Source organism: Pristiophorus japonicus, chromosome 16 (genome assembly GCF_044704955.1).
Source record: "Pristiophorus japonicus isolate sPriJap1 chromosome 16, sPriJap1.hap1, whole genome shotgun sequence".
NCBI lineage: Eukaryota > Metazoa > Chordata > Chondrichthyes > Pristiophoridae > Pristiophorus > Pristiophorus japonicus.
Genome location: NC_091992.1, coordinates 13,750,724 through 13,766,829, shown reverse-complemented (window position 1 = coordinate 13,766,829; position 16,106 = coordinate 13,750,724). Strand labels below are relative to the sequence as shown.

Genomic DNA, 16,106 nt, shown 5'->3' with positions numbered 1-16,106 from the left:
AAATATTGGCCAGGACACCAGGGATAATTCCCCTGCTCTTCTTCGAAATAGTGCCATATTATCTTTTACGTCGACCTGAGAGGGCAGACAGGGCTTCAGTTTAATGTCTCGCCTGAACGACAGCACCTCCGATAGTGCCGCACTCCCTCAGCTCTGCACTGGAGTGTCAGCCTAGATTTATGTGCTTAAGTCCCTGGGGTGGGACTGGAACCCACAACCTTCTGACTCAGAGGCAAGAGTGCTGCCCACTGAGTCACAGCTGACACTAGTGTGTTATGTGTAAGACACGTGACAGTGACAGACGCTATGCACATATAGCAAGCGAGAGTTTTACGTCGCACCTATTGCTGATAGTTAGCTGTGTTTGTTGTGACAGGCTGAGAGAGGTTACAGCGCCGCCTCTGGGGCAAATAAGGATAATAAGAGCTCCTGCCATACTGGGTTTCAGAGAGACAGTGCCACCCTGTGGAGGCAATAACAATAACAGGCATTACTGCCACCTCATTACCAACTCAAGGATTCTATATATAGGAATATAGAAATCAATTATGTTTAATGCCATTGATTCAGTAATGGTTTGAATATGCACAAACCTCAATAGTTGATGTGTAATGTCCTCTCGTTAAAATCTCATTTTTCATGAGGTTTTGAGGATTCATTATTTCACTCTACTCCCCCTTATCCTCCAGTTTTTCTGGACATATGTTAAATTTACAAAACAGGTTGATGTAGACTAGATGGGGAGAGGCTGATTCCTCAAAGATGAATAATTGTCACTCTGTGTGTTTGGTAAATGTGACAGGTATTAAAGGGCGAGTCCTTGATGAAAACAGTAATCCCATTGACAACGCTCAGATCCAGGTTGAAGGCAGAGAGAATATTGTTCCTTTTACCTCTACACAAAACGGTGAATATTACAGGTTCCTTGTCCCAGGAAACCACCGGATTAAGGTACAAGTAAAAGGGCTGATTATTGCCTATCTCCCTATTTTACAGGAAGAAATTGTGCTGAAATTGGACACAAGAACGACCAAATCAGCAGTGTTCGGGACTTACATTGTTTTCTGTCTGATTTTAAAAATAGCTGCCTCATGTTCCTAGAATGGCACCATCGCTGTGCCGTGGGATTCATGTGATGTCACAACCTCACCAGGTCTTGGCCACACTCTGAAATAAATGACACTTTTTTAGTAATTAGCAAAACCTGACAACAGTCTTGTTGCCTCAGAAACTGCAGCAAGTTTTCACTTATAGGTACATGAAAAATGCATAACATACAGAAAAGTTTACAGTAATATATAGAGAAACACTAATATATAGAGAAACACTAATATAGAGAAACACTGTAATATGCAGAAACACTGTATATAGAGAAACAATGTAATATACAGAAACACTGTAATTATAGAGAGAAACACTAATACACAGAGAAACACTGTAATGTACAGAGAAACACTAATATATATAGAGATGCATTTGTATATTCAGAGGAACACTGTAATATCTCAATCAGGCCAACATCCCCAGCAGTGAAGCACTGACCACACTTGACCACCTATGTTGGGCGGGCCAAATTGTCTGCATGCCCGACACAAGACTCCCAAAACAAGCGCTCTACTCAGAACTCTTACACGGCAAGTGAGCCCCAGGTGGGCAGAGGAAACGTTTCAAGGACACCCTCAAAGCTTCCTTGATAAAGTGCAACATCCCCACCAGCACCTGGGAATCCCTGGCCCAAGACCACCCAAACTGGAGGAAGAGCATCTGGGAGGGCGCTGAGCACCTCGAGTCTCGTCGCCGAGAGCATGCAGAAACCAAACGCAGACAGCAGAAGGAGCATGCGGAAAACCAGATTCCCCACCCGCCCTTTCCTTCAATCACGGTCTGTCCACCTGTGACAGAGACTGTAATTCCCGTATTGGACTGTACAGTCACCTGAGAACTCATTTTTAGAGTGGATGCAAGTCTTCCTCGATTTTGAGGGACTGCCTATGATGATGATGGTTATGTATAGAGAAACATTGTGTAATATACAGGAAAACACTCCTCCTTGGTGTGACCTTAGATTCAGACTTTACCTCTGTGGGCGAGTATTGTGAGTGTGTGTGGGGGAAGTAACACTGCACAAAAAGATGATTTTATTTCAATCCATTGCAATTAGAAAGCAATATGGAAAATGTCCTTCGTGCGCTTGTTGCAACAACAGGTTTACGATTTTCTTATGAAGAATCTCGGGGTGTTTTCCTATGTTAAAGGTGCTATGTAAAACACAGATTGTTGTTACACTTATTGCAGCATAGAGGAAATCTTCTCAGTTGCTCACTTTCAATGTCTTTACAATTGCAGGTTTCTGCCATAGGTTACGAGCCCCAGGTAAGGAATGTGCTTCTGCAGAGTATCGGTGAAAATTATACAGCAGTGGTTGTAGACTGGACACTGAAGAAGAAGCCATGCAAACCGGACTTTACTCATCACAATCACACTGCTTTGGGAGAGTTTCTGACCTGCGTCAGTTTGAAATATCCAGGCCTCACCCATCTGTACACTGTGGGCAAATCCACTCAAGGCAAGACATTCAAACACCTTTAGTAACATCCTACTGATTGCATGCGCTGGCAGGGTGGGTTTTCCAAGTCTTCGATTGTGTGGCTTCTGATTATCCAGCTATTGCAATCAGTAGATGGGGAGTTTTGACCAAGATGCTCCCGGTCTTCCGATATGCACTGGTGGCAGGCAAAAACTTAGAAAGTGTATCTTACTGACTTGAGCATGACCAGGAGCCAGATGGAAAGGTGTTTCCATCCATAAGATTATATAGGATATACAGCACAGAAACAGGCCATTCGGTCCAACCAGTCCATGCCAGTGTTTATGCTCCACTCGAGCCTCCTCCCATCCTTCCTCGTCTAACTGTCAGCATAACCCTCTATTCCCTTCGCCCTCATATGCTTGTCCAGCCTCCTTTAAATGCATCGATACTATTCGTCTCAACTACTCCCTGTGGTAGCGAGTTCCACATTCTTACCACTCTTTGGGTAAAGAGGCTTCTTCTGCAATCCCCAGTCAGAGAGACTCTACAGTGTCCCCATCATGTCATCCAACTCTTTCTTTGATGATTTTAGAATGTTTGCCTCTTCCACCAGAAATTCGTGCCGTGCGCTGATCATTTTCTGTGAAGAACTTCCTGAATTTGCCTCTTGGCGATTTAAATCCGTGCCCCCTTGTCCTACTGCCACGGTATTCTTGAGCTCCCCTCTTTCTCTGCCACCTTCTATCAGATATAGCTCTGTCAGGTTGCCTCGCCATTGCAACTTTCAAAGGCGTAAATGCCCAGGTCCCTTCACTCTTTCCCCATAACTTGGTCCTCTGACTCTACAGATCAGTCTCATGGTTCACCCTCTCCAGGGTTTGACTGTTTCCCTCGTGTTTCATTGACCAAAACTGGGCACAGTACTCAGGCTGCCCTGCACAGTTCCTCTGACTCGCATGGTTCAGCATTCCACATGCCTTTCAGATTGCTGGCCCGAGAATTGGCTTCCCTGCTCTTTTGGCAAAATGTCAAGGAGAAACCATCGAGCATAGTTCGCACTCTGGCAGTGCAGGTGTGTGGACATTGGGTGGGGACAAGATTGGGTTTGCTTGTGACATCCTCGAAGCTCAGCTAGCCGCCCATTAATTACTGCCTAGGCTCACACGTGAACAATCAACTTTTGACGAGGTACTAGAAGGTACCTGGCACCCTGGAGCAGGACCCCGGTGCCCCTGGAGTGGTGTCCGAGCATAAATCAAAGGAAGAGAGCTAATTGGTTTGGGTGAGGCAATGATTAAAATAATTCCCTTTGTGTTCATTCATATTCACTTGGCTTTACTTGAAGTAACAGTAACCAGGATGAAAGTAGAAATAATATGTGTACTGATTCTTTGAAACATTGGGCATCTTGCAGGGAGAGATCTGTGGGTGATGGCCATTGGAAGAAACTCCACTGAGCATGAGATTGGGAGACCAGAATTTAAGTACGTTGGCAACATTCATGGAAATGAGGTGGGTAATTAAAAAATGGTCATGTTCTGATGATAAAGAGCGGGGACAGCAGTGTTTGAAGTGCTAACGCTATTGTGAACATCTATGAGATTTCACATCAAACAGCAGGCAATCCAGCCAACACTCGTTTTACTTCGCATACCACTTGAAGGGAAAGTGCCTGTTTAGTAGCCTTTGTAGATGTGAATAGTGAGCTCCTGAAATGAAAGGGAGGCCCAGAGGTGAGGTTCAGACTTCGGCAAGAGTGGTTTGTGCCGAATTTCATCAGTTTTCAGGTCAGGCTGGTCTTCAGCTGGACGCGTCTCTGAGATACGGACTTGGCGTGAGAGGCACTGCTACCTGAAGGGTTCCTGTTTTATTTTTAAAGAAATACCTGTATTTATACAGCAACGTATCGTGTCTCTTAGAGACATCTCAAGGTGCTTCACGCACAATGACTTACTTTGAAGTACAGCGACTTGTTATGTAAACAAAACCATCAGCTGTTTTGCCCACATCAAGAAGAAAGACTTGCATTTCTATAGCATCTTCCACAAACACCAGGCGTCTCAAAGCGCTCTGCAGCCAAAGAAGTACATTTGAAGTGCAGTCGCTGTTGTAATGTGGGAAACGCGGCAGCCAATTTGCGCACAACAAGCTCCCACAAACAGCGATGTTCAAACCACCAGATAATCTGTTTTTTAGTGATGTTTGATTGAGGGATAAATATTGGCCAGGACACCGGGGTTAACTCCACTGCTCTTCTTCGAAATAGTGCCACGGGATCTTTTACATCCACCAGAGAGAGCAGACGGGGCCTCGGTTTAACATCTCATCCGAAAGAAGGCACCTCCGACGTTGCAGCGCTCCCTCAGTACACAAACAGCAATGAGATGTATGGCCCGTTAATTGTTGGTGTTGAGTGAGACAGAAACATTAGCCAGAGTGCCAGATGAACTCCTTGCTCTGCTTATATAGTGCTATTGGGTCCTTAATATCCTTGTGAAGCATTGGAACTGGCAGATAATAGAGCCTCAGTGCGAAGAGTGTCACCTCTGACAATATAGCTCAGATCCTGGGGTGGAGCTTTAACCTACAATCTTTGGACCCAGAGGCAAGAGTGCGAGCCACTGAGCAATGCTGACACACTGCAGTGTGCACACAGCAGCTCAACTGGTTCACCAACTGCAATTACAGTTTTGGTCTCCTTACCTAGGAAGGGTATACTTGCCTTAGAGGGAGTGCAACGAAGGTTCACCAGACTGATTCCTGGGATGGGGGGATTGTCCTATGAGGAGAGATTGAGTAGACTAGGCTTATATTCTAGAGTTTAGAAGAATGAGAGGTGATTTCATTGAAACATACAAAATTCTTTCAGGGCTTGACAGGGTAGAAGCAGGGAGGATGTTTCTCCTGGCTGGGGAGTCTAGAACCAGGGGTCACAGAATAAGGGGTCGGCCATTTAGAACTGAGATGAGGAGAAATTTGTTCTCTCAGAGGGTTGTGAATCTTTGGAATTCTCTACCCCAGAGGGCTGTGGCAGCTCAGTCGTTGAGTATATTTAAGACTGAGATCGATAGATTTTTGGACATTAAGGGAATCAAGGGATATGGAGATAGTGCGGGAAGGTGGAGTTGAGGGAGAAGATCAGCAGTCATCTTATTTAATGGTGGAGCAGGCTCGAGAGGCCGAATGGCCTATGCCTGCTCCTATTTCTTATGTTCTTTTGTACCATGTCTAGGGGAAAACACATTGCTGGCCCATATATGTTGCTGCGTTCGTCTACACAACAACGGTGACTATATTTCAGAAGTAATTCATTGACTGAAATGTTTTGAGACATCCTGAGTAATTAAAATGAACTCTATAAATGCACATTCACTCTTTACTTTCATATGGCCAGGTGGGAGTATTTAGATTGCTGCTCCTCCTATGCTACCATGGGTGTTATGGGGAAAACACCTCTTGCGATGGGTCTCAGAGGCCTAGAGACAACAGTGCGACCTCACAGGAGTAATGAGACATTGCTGCTTCCAGGGCCAGAGACCCAACAGCTCCGTGGGCATATAGTCAAACTCCCTGATTTTTAAAAGATTCATTCACACTATGTGGACGTTCCTGGCAAGGCCGACATTTATTGCCCATCCCTCAATTGCCCTTGAGAAGGTGGTGGTGAGCCGCCTTCTTAAACCGCTGCAGCCCGTGTGGTGAAGGTGCTCCCACAGTGCTGTTAGGGAGGGAGTTCCAGGATTTTGACCCAGCGACGATGAAGGAACGGCCGATATATTTCCAAGTCAGGATGGTTGTGTGACTTGGAGGGTAACTTGCAAGTGATGGTGTTCCCATGCACCTGCTGCTGCCCTTGTCCTTCTAGGCGGTAGAGCTCACGGGTTTGGGAGGTGCTGCCGAAGAAGCCTTGACAAGTTGCTGCAGTGTATCTTGTAGATGGTACACACTGCAGCCACGGTGCGCCAGTGGTGGAGGGAGTGAATGTTTAAGGTGGTGGATGGGGTGCCGATAAAGCGGCCTGCTTTGTCCCGGATGATTTTTTGCTGAATGTTTTGCTTTTGAGCTATTCTTGCACAAAATATCTCAATAACTTTTATTTTTCTTAATGTCTCTGTGAATGATCTATACAGTGTGATTTGATATTCAGCTTCATTCTTATAATTCTGTATTCTCTGCAGCAAATTAAGAAATCAGAAATTTCATGCCTCAAATCATTGCTGACTTACTCATTTTAGCTGCTAACATTTCAGGAGAAAACCTCATTGGGTGCAGATGAGGTTGGCATGCTCTGACCTTGGGTTTCATCACCAAATAAATATTAATGGGACCAACAAGCAAGAAATGGCTTGGAGGGGGAGGGAGGCATGGAGATTAGCAACACAGCTAGAAATGCAGTAGTGATGGGGGAGTCAATAGTTATAGGGGCTGACATGATCGTTCACAGTCCAGACTGACAATCCTGGATGCTCTGTTGCCTCCCAGATGCTAAGCTAAGGGACATATCGCACCGACTGGAAAAGATTTTTCAAAGGGAGGGAGAGCAAGCAATCATTGTTATCCATGTGGGAGACAATGATATAGGTAAAGAAAAGCCTGAAGTCCGACGGGATGAATGTAGGAGATTAGGAAGCAAATTTAGGAGCTGGACTTCACGGGTGTTAATCATAGGTTTACTCCCCCTAGCTATGCCCTAGAATAAGGAAGGACAGGAGCATTAAGGAAATCAATGCATGGCTAAAGGAGTGGTGTCAGGAAGAGTGTTTGCATTGCATTTTGGTGAGCATTGGATTACATCGGATATACGGCAGAGAAACAGGCCATCCAGCCAAACCAGCCCATGCCGGTGTTTATGCTCCTCTCGAGCCTCCTCCTGTTGGAGCTTTATCGACACTAGTTCTGGAACAGCTGGGAGCTATTCCACAAGGATAGGGCTAATGTACTGGAAAAATGGTCCAACAGGGAAGTTCCAAGGTATTTAAACTAGGAAAAAGATTTGAGAACAAGGATGATAATTTTATAATTGAGGCATCGCCGGACTGGGATCCAATGCAGGTCAGCGAGCACTGGGGTGATGGTGAACGGGACTTGGCATGAGTTAGGATAAGGGCAGCAGAATTTGTGATGAGCTCAAGTTTTCATTGCCCATGCTGTACTACTTTCCTAAAAACAAAGTCTGCTCCAGAAGGACGTGCTGCCCCGTTAACATCTCTCTAACACCAGTATGCCTTTGTTAAGGTCGTGGGCCGTGAGCTATTGATCCATCTCGTTTTCCACCTGGTGGCGTCCTATGGAAATGATCCTGACCTCACCCTTTACCTGCAGAGGACACGGGTGCACATCATGGTTTCAATGAACCCCGACGGAAACCAAATCTCCGAGGAGGGGGACGAGATGGGCCTCAAAGGAAGGTAAAATAGTCCGTCTGGGGTTACGGCTCTGCAAGCAGAATTAGACAAGAGAGGAGACTTAAATCAGAGCAGAATGTGACAAATGAAGGACAGTTTGGTTGGTTGCTACCTAAGGTGTGACTGTGTGGTTAGTACAGACTTGTCGCTATGTTTAGACTCTGGTTGGTGACTGAATAGAACCCAATCTCAACTAGTTTTTTTCTGTTTACTCCTAATATCCCCTCACTTGAAGATTCTGATGCTTGTAGTCTTATAAAGTGTATTTAGCATCAAATACTGCATTGGTTTAATGTACACACCGATAGGAGAACTGAAGCAGATTGTTGTGTAAACGAAAGAAGAAAGCACATGCTGTCGGACCGAGAGCTTGTGGGATGGAAGTAGATTAGTCACTATGGCTTCCGCACACTCCCCTGCAAGGCACTGGGCAGCAGTTCCCCCAAACCCTACCACCCCCCCCATCAACCCCAGCCTGACCCAGACATCATTGCTAATTTCGGAGCAAAATTAGAACAAGTATGGAAAGCAGATGAATAATCTCTGAATAACAAGGCTGTGCTGGGGGTCATAGCCAGTGCACCTCCTGATTGTCGTTGGATTTGATTGGAGAGATAATTATTCATATTTCAATATGCTGGTGTATTGGAAGAATGAAAGAATGCACCATTCACAGAAGTTGCGCAATTCTTTCATGTAATTACTAAATAAGTATGTTTCATGTAAATAATACAGGCGAAAAGCCAATTTTAAAAGTTTGAAAAATTAGCGGCAGGCGGTAATGTTTTCAAACTTTAAAAAAATTCGATGATTGCGCTCCAGGAAGGAAGTGGAGGGCTAAATCAAGTGCTCCACTTCCTTCTTGGAGCGCAAGAGATTGCAGGCAGGGTGATACTTGTGCAGTGCTGCCGCGTTGGAAGGCTCCTGCCCTCCCTTAAAGGAAAGGGCCATCACTGCAGGCTCTGCAAAAGAAGATTACTTCCTCCTCGACGGAGTGCTGCACTGTCGGAGGTGCCGTCCTTCGGATGAGAAGTTAAACAGAGGCACCATCTGCTCTCTCAGGTGAATGTATAAGATCTCATGGGACTATTTCAAAGAACAGCAGCTAAGTTATCCCCAGTGTCCTGGCCAATATTTATCCCTCGGTCAACATCACAAAACAAAATGCTGCAGTGCATCACGCTGATCGACCGTGGACAGGAAACAAGGGGAAAAAATTGAAAGCTAGATTTGAAATTTATTGTTTTTACTTGCCTTGCCCACCATGCCTTTAAGCATCGCGCCCGGCCTCTCGGTGAACACCTCCTGCAGCTGCCGATGTTTTTGCCCAGCGATGCTGCAGTGGGTAGAACGCAAGTTTGGTTCCGGGGCGATGCGCATAGCGATGATGTCACGATCTCCGGGCGAAGGAGATCGGGGTGCAACGCCGTACCGCCGCCGCAAACCTTCCGCCGAATATGGCAGGAGTGGATCTTCTCGTCGCACTCAGTCGCTAAATCGTTAACACCTTGCTATCGGTCCCCAGAGGTGATAACGGGAGGTGCTAAGGAAGCCAATTTCTAGGCCAACCTTTTTTGAGCTTTGGTTTACCCAACCTTCTCCATTAGTACTGGATTGCAAAGTTACTGTGAACAGCGTACTCTGATTGCTGTGGTGATGAAGAAAAATGTTTCCCAACCTGTCTCTTCCCTTTTCCGGAACTTTCCAGTTCTCCCATTGTTTTTGTGCCGTGAATGTAATAGGTGCTGGAGACCCCGTCTTAGGATCCCAGTGGAGCTCACGCAAGAGTTGTAAATCTTGATGGTATGTTATCGCAGGATTTGCTGCCCTGTGGTGGTAGGTTCGTGGCTCAGGGCTGTGTGGCACGTGGCATCTGCTCTGTTCTCCAACGGGATTAAAAAAAAAATCATTCTCAGGATGTGGGCGTCATTGGCAAGGCTGGCAATTGTTGCCCATGCCTAGTTCCCCTGAGAAGGTGTTGATGGGTTTGAACTAGTGATTTGAGTGCCAGCCTCGGCTCAGTGGATAGCACTCTCGCCTCTGAGTCAGAAGATTGTGGGTTCATAGTCCTACTCCAGAGATTGAGCACAAAAAATTTAGGCTGACGCTCCAGTGCAGTGCTGAGGGAGTGCTGCACTGTCAGAGGTGCCGTCCTTCGGATGAGAAGTTAAACAGAGACACCGGCCGCTCTCTCAGGTGGACGTATAAGACCTCATGGGACTATTTCAAAGAAGAGCAGGTGAGTTATCCCCACTGTCCTGACCAATATTTTATCCCTCGATCAACATCACAAAACAAAATCAGATTAACTAGTCATTTTCACATTGCAATTTGTGGGAGCTTGCTGTCGCAAATTGGCTGCGGCATTTCCTACATTACAACAGTGACTACACTTCAATAAGTACTTCATTGGCTGTAAAGCGCTTTGAGACGTCCGGTGGTCATGAAAGGCGCTATAGAGTTCCAGAGACTTGAGCGCATAATCTAGGCTGACACTCCAGTGTAGTACCGAGGGAGTGCTGCACTGCCGGAGGTGCCGTCTTTTGGACGTGATATTATGGACTAGCGTGCATGGAACCCCTGCTTCCCGTATTATCAGACACGTAAGCCAGCCCTCTGCAAAATCCTCAATGCACCACAAAAAAGTCACCAACGCAAAGGGGGGCGAACTGTGCACGAGGCTCGAACTGTCCAGGAAAACACTAAAATGAGCGGGTTGTCTGATGTAGAAGGAACTCTAGCCCAGTGCCTCCTGGTACCCCCCTGCCCCTGTGCACCCAGTGCTTCCCAGTGTTCCATTTTCCCCCCATACCAGAAACTTGTCCAGCACAGGACAGGTGAAGCAGCAGCCCTTCATTGGCAGCTGCTACCCTAAATTCCAGATGAAGAGTGCCAGATATTATGTAAATGAGCTGGCCTCAAGTCATTAGCCAAGGTTGACTGATTAAGAATTAGGAGCCGTAGGTCATTTGGTTCTTCGAGCCATCTCCGCCATTCAGTAAGGTCATGGCTAATCTTCGACCTCAACTCCACTTTCCTGCACTATCCTCATATCCCTTGATTCCCTTAATATAAAACAAATGAAAGTGTTGGTGCCATATTATTGGCTCTGGTAAGTATTGGGTTTTGTCAATTGCACTGTAATGTCAATTACCAGCGTACAGCAAGCTAGAAATCCTCTCAAGTACAGGTATATAGTAAATAGAAGCCCTGTCAATTATTAGCACAAAGAAAGTACTGAGCCTTGTCAGTTACTTCTGCAAAGTAAGTAATGAGCCTTGTCAGTTACAAGAACACAGAATGGACAAGGCTTGTCAATTATAAGTACAGAGTGGGTAACGAGCAATGTCAATCACTAGTACACAGTAACTGACAAACCTTGTCAATTCCAAGTATAAAGTATGTCAGGAACCCTTGCTTGTTATGAATGTACAATAAGAAATAAACCTCGCTTTTGACCAGTGCAGAAAAACAGATGGAGAGAAAATGCAGGTTATTAATGCAGCATAGCTAAGACTGCCTACTTCCTCCTCCGTAACATCGCCTGTCTCTGCCCTTGCCTCAGTTCATCCTCTGCTGAAACCCTCACCCATGCCTTTGTTACCTCTAGACTTGACTATTCCAACGCACTCCTGGCTGGCCCCCCACATTCTACCCTACGTAAACTAGAGGTGATCCAAAACTCGGTTGCACCAAGTCTCGTTCGCTCATCACCCCTGTGCTCACTGACCTACATTGGCTCTCGGTTAAGCTGCGCCTCGATTTCAGAATTCTCATCCTTGTTTTCAAATCCCTTCATGGCCTCGCCACACCCCCCCCCCTCCATCTCTGTAATCTTCTCCAGCCCCACAACCCCCCCAAGATGTCTGCGCTCCTCTAATTCTGCCCTCTTGAGCATCCCTGATTATAATCGCTCAATCATTGGTGGCCGTGCCTTCTGTTGCCTAGGCCACAAGCTCTGCCATTCCCTGCCTAAACCTCTCCGCCTCTCTACCTCTATTTCCTCCTTCAAGATGCTCCTTAAAACCTATCTCTTTGACCAAGCTTTTGTCACCTGCCCTCATTTCTCCTTATGTGGCTCGGTGTCAAATTTTTGTCTCATAACACTCCTGTGAAGCGCCTTGGGAGTTTCACTACGTTAAAGGCGCTATATAAATACAAGTTGTTGTTAGTAGACATCTTACCAATGAACATTCTCAACAAAATAACAGAGCGTGCAATGAATCCGTACTTGTGCTTCCATCATAAGTTATAATCATTTTAAGATTATCTGTGTTTGAGGATATTTCCTGATCTCTCATGTTAACCACTTTACAGATACAATGCCAATGGAGTGGACTTGAACAGAAACTTCCCAGACGGACTGAACAAGGCCCACAGTCCTGTAATCCAGAATGAGACTCAGGCTGTGATGAATTGGTTACAGGACAATCCGTTCGTCCTCTCTGGGAGCCTTCACGGAGGAGCGTTGGTTGTAAATTACCCATACGACAACCTACCAGCCAGTGAGTGCCAAAACGAGTGGAATTGTAAGAAGCAACAAGACGTCATCACTACAGATAGAGATGGTGCTCATCCGGCCTCTGAACTGTGCAAGTGAAATTATGTTTCCGCACAGACTGTGGTTGGTGCTCCTCTGAGCTTTTCTATTCTTGCTAAGATCCAGATATGTCTTCCAATGAACTCTTCCTCTTAAAATCTAAACTCTGCACACTCTTGCTCATTCTTTCCCTGGATCAAACCTGCGAAGCTCTTTCCTCTTCCTCTTGTGAACTAGAAGCTTTTAAAACCTACCCTTGACATGATTATTTATCGATTCACTTTGCCTTTTCTCATACTCTTTCCAACAGTGGTGGAGTCCTGTGTTGTGGGCCTCGGGTTATCAATAATCTGTAATACATTGAAAGTCTTACATTTTCATGTAGCCCTCCTTATTTAAGGAAGGACATACCTGCTTTGGAGGCAGGTCAGAGAAGGTTCACTAGGTTGATTCCTGAGATGAAGTGGTTGTCTTATGAAGAAAGGTTGAGCAGGTTGGGCCTATACTCATTGGAGTTTAGAAGAATGAAAGGCGATCTTATTGAAACGTATAAGATTCTGAGGGGTAGATACAGAGAGGGTGTTTCCCCTCGTGGGGGAAGCTAGAACTAGGGGGCATAGGTTCAGCATAAGGGGTCGCCCATTTAAAAAGGAGATGAGGAGGAATTTCTTCTCTCTGAGGGCCGTGAATTCTCTTCCCCAGAGAGCTGTGGAAGCTGGGTCATTGAATATATTTAAGGTGGAGGTAGACAGATTTTTGAATGAAAAGGCAGTCAAGGGTTATGGGGAGTGGGCAGGGAAGTGCAGTTGAGGCCAAGATCAGATCAGCCATGATCTTATTGAATGGTGGAGCAGGTTTACATAGACATAGTCTATGTGAATATAGGGATCTATAATGGAGGTATAAAAGTAAGTATATATAACTTTAAAATGCAACTGAATTACACCCGCACATCCTGGCTCAGTTCTTCCCCATCCTCTAGCTCCTCTTCACCTAAAGATTGCACTTGGATTTGACTCCCCATTTGCAACTTCACAGGAGAAAGACTGCGGGCACATTGAGGTGGTAACATCAAATGGTTTCTTGGCCAACAAAAAAAAATCATTAAAGGACAAGGAAAACCTGGGTAGAATCAAGTGAAGGACTCCAACCTTACTGAAGATATAAGTTCCCCCTCCCTTTCCGCTACTGTGATATGGGCTAATTCTGGGAAATGTGTCCACAGATGCCGACACTGTCCAGAACCTCACCTCTTATGTGAAGCTAGGCAGTGACCGTCAGCACACTGTGGGAGTGAGAGGCATTTACACACATACACACACACACACACGGGCACACGTGCATACACAACCAGCACGCACACACACGGGCACACGTGCATACACAAACAGCACATGCACACACACACACACGGGCACACGGGCATACACAAACAGCATGCGCGCACACACACAGGCACACGCGCATGCACAAACAGCACGCAGCACACACACGCGTGCGCACATACACACGCACCTTTGAACAGGGATCACTGAATCAGGAGCGGAAATGGTGCTAGATTGCTCCCCTCCACAACCCAAGGACACTGTGACCAATTGTAGAGCTCCATTGCCACCGCAGATTAGATCAACTAATTCAGCATGGTACCAGGGTTAGGGCATTACAACCTCTCAGTCTGTCTGTCTAAGCACCAGAAACATGTTTCAGTCAATGTTCCCTTCAAGCTGCGCATTTGTACAATGCTCCAGAGATCCCGTGCAGTATTTTGAATGACCCTTGCAGCCCCTTAAAGAAAGACTTGGATTTATACAGCGCCTTTTACGACCACCGGACATCTCAAAGCGCTTTACAGCCAATGAAGTACTTTTTGGAGTGTAGTCACTGTTGTAATATAGGAAATGCGGCAGCCAATTTGTGCACAGCAAGCTCCCACAAACAGCAATGTGATATTGACCAGATAATCTGTTTTTTGTTATGTTGATCGAGGGATAAATATATTGGCCAGGACACCGGGGATAACCCCTACTCTTCTTCGAAATAGTGCCATGGGATCTTTTACATCCACCTGAGAGAGCAGACGGGGCCTCGGTTTAACATCTCATCTGAAAGACGGTACCTCTGACAGAGCAGCACTCCCTCAGCACTGCACTGGAGTGTCAGCCGAGATTTTGTGCTGAGGTCTCGAGTGGGATTTGGACCCACAACTTTCTGACTCGGAGGCGAGAGTGCTACCCACTGAGCCACGGGGCCAGCACCAAAATAAATTACAGGGAACATTGGTTGCAATTACTCCGTAAACCAATGAGGTGGCGGGGGTAAAGGCGGAGTCCTGTCGCATTTTTTTTGTTATTGAATTCCCCTCATGAGGAGATTATCTATTCTGATTCTCCTCACACCAGGTAACTCAAGAGAGTCACTCCACATAGTAAGTCAGCACTCGCTCAGAAAATGTGGTTAGTTGTGTTCTGTGGGACTGGTCAGGGAAACGTTGAGAGAAACGCAGGCAGACAATTTGAGAAAAATCCATGGATCCAAGCACGGCGCTCCGCTAAAGCAAAGCCCATCCCATTGTCCGGAGTTCGTAGCCCAAACCTAATAATTCAATCCAAGAACAGACAATCCTAAATGATCCAGCGATAGGATGCAGCCAAACAGTGCCAAATATCCCCTTGATACAACGTCACAGAGCACGATTAGATAGTGCATCGGTTTTCTTAAAGATTTGTGGTTTCGGTAAGTGCTTTCTGTTCTTAATTAGACTGAATTGCTGAAGGAATGATAAATGGTTTGTGAGTTTTCTAGTTTAACCGCAGTTTACAGAGATCCTGATCCAAGCACAATTTTGATTCAAGTATAAAATAACTGGGCAAATGAGTTATGGATCTATTGGAATCAGCCTGTTTATTGTCGCTTTCAGTTTCTCAGATGCAAGGGTAAGATTAACATGGCTGTAGCCCACAGGGAGCAGATTTTCCTGAGTGATGCACTCAAGGTGAAACAATTTGCAATACAAGCCGAGAAACCACCATGTGCCATGTTAGAGCAGGACTGTTAATGAGTTTGTGGAATTAAAAACAGAAAATGCTGGAAATCTCAACGGGTCAGGCAGCATCTGTGGAGAGAAAAACAGAGTTAACGTTCCAGGTCGATAACCCTTCGTCAGGGTGGAGTTCTGACGACAGGTCACCGACCTGAAACGTTAACTCTTGTTTTCCTTTCCATAGATGCTGCCTGACCTCCTGAGATTTCCAGCATTTTCTGTAGTTATTTCAGATTCCAGCATCCGCAGTATTTTGCTTTTGTTTGAATGAGTTTACGGAGCTTTAACATCACTATTTTAAGAGAGATTAACTCAGCCCCGTTGACCTCTACCCCGAGGAGAAGATCACCAATATCATGGGGAACGGCATCTCTTCCACGTCGCACGCCATCCTCATTTGGAGGTGTATCAGCATTCCTTCATCAATGCTGGATCAAAATACTGGCATTCCCTACCTAACACCGTCATTACTACAAGGGGTGGTGGCAGTTCAAGGGGAAGATCACCACCTTCTCAGGGCAGCTGGGAATGGGCAATGAATGCTGGGGTTTCCAGTGTCACAAAAAAAGTGTTATATTGATTAACACCTCC

General features: G+C 45.8%; 1 protein-coding gene across 1 annotated transcript in view; it reads left to right on the top strand.

Moving 5' to 3' along the window:
• LOC139226917 (carboxypeptidase D-like) overlaps positions 1-16,106 on the top strand; it is a 216,772-nt gene that overhangs the window by 34,439 nt on the left and 166,227 nt on the right. Inside the window, exons 5-9 of the mRNA XM_070858009.1 lie at positions 803-951; positions 2,347-2,566; positions 3,945-4,042; positions 7,766-7,938; positions 12,253-12,531. Of these exons, the coding sequence (XP_070714110.1) occupies positions 803-951; positions 2,347-2,566; positions 3,945-4,042; positions 7,766-7,938; positions 12,253-12,531 (919 nt within the window). The remainder of the gene's footprint in view (positions 1-802; positions 952-2,346; positions 2,567-3,944; positions 4,043-7,765; positions 7,939-12,252; positions 12,532-16,106) is intronic.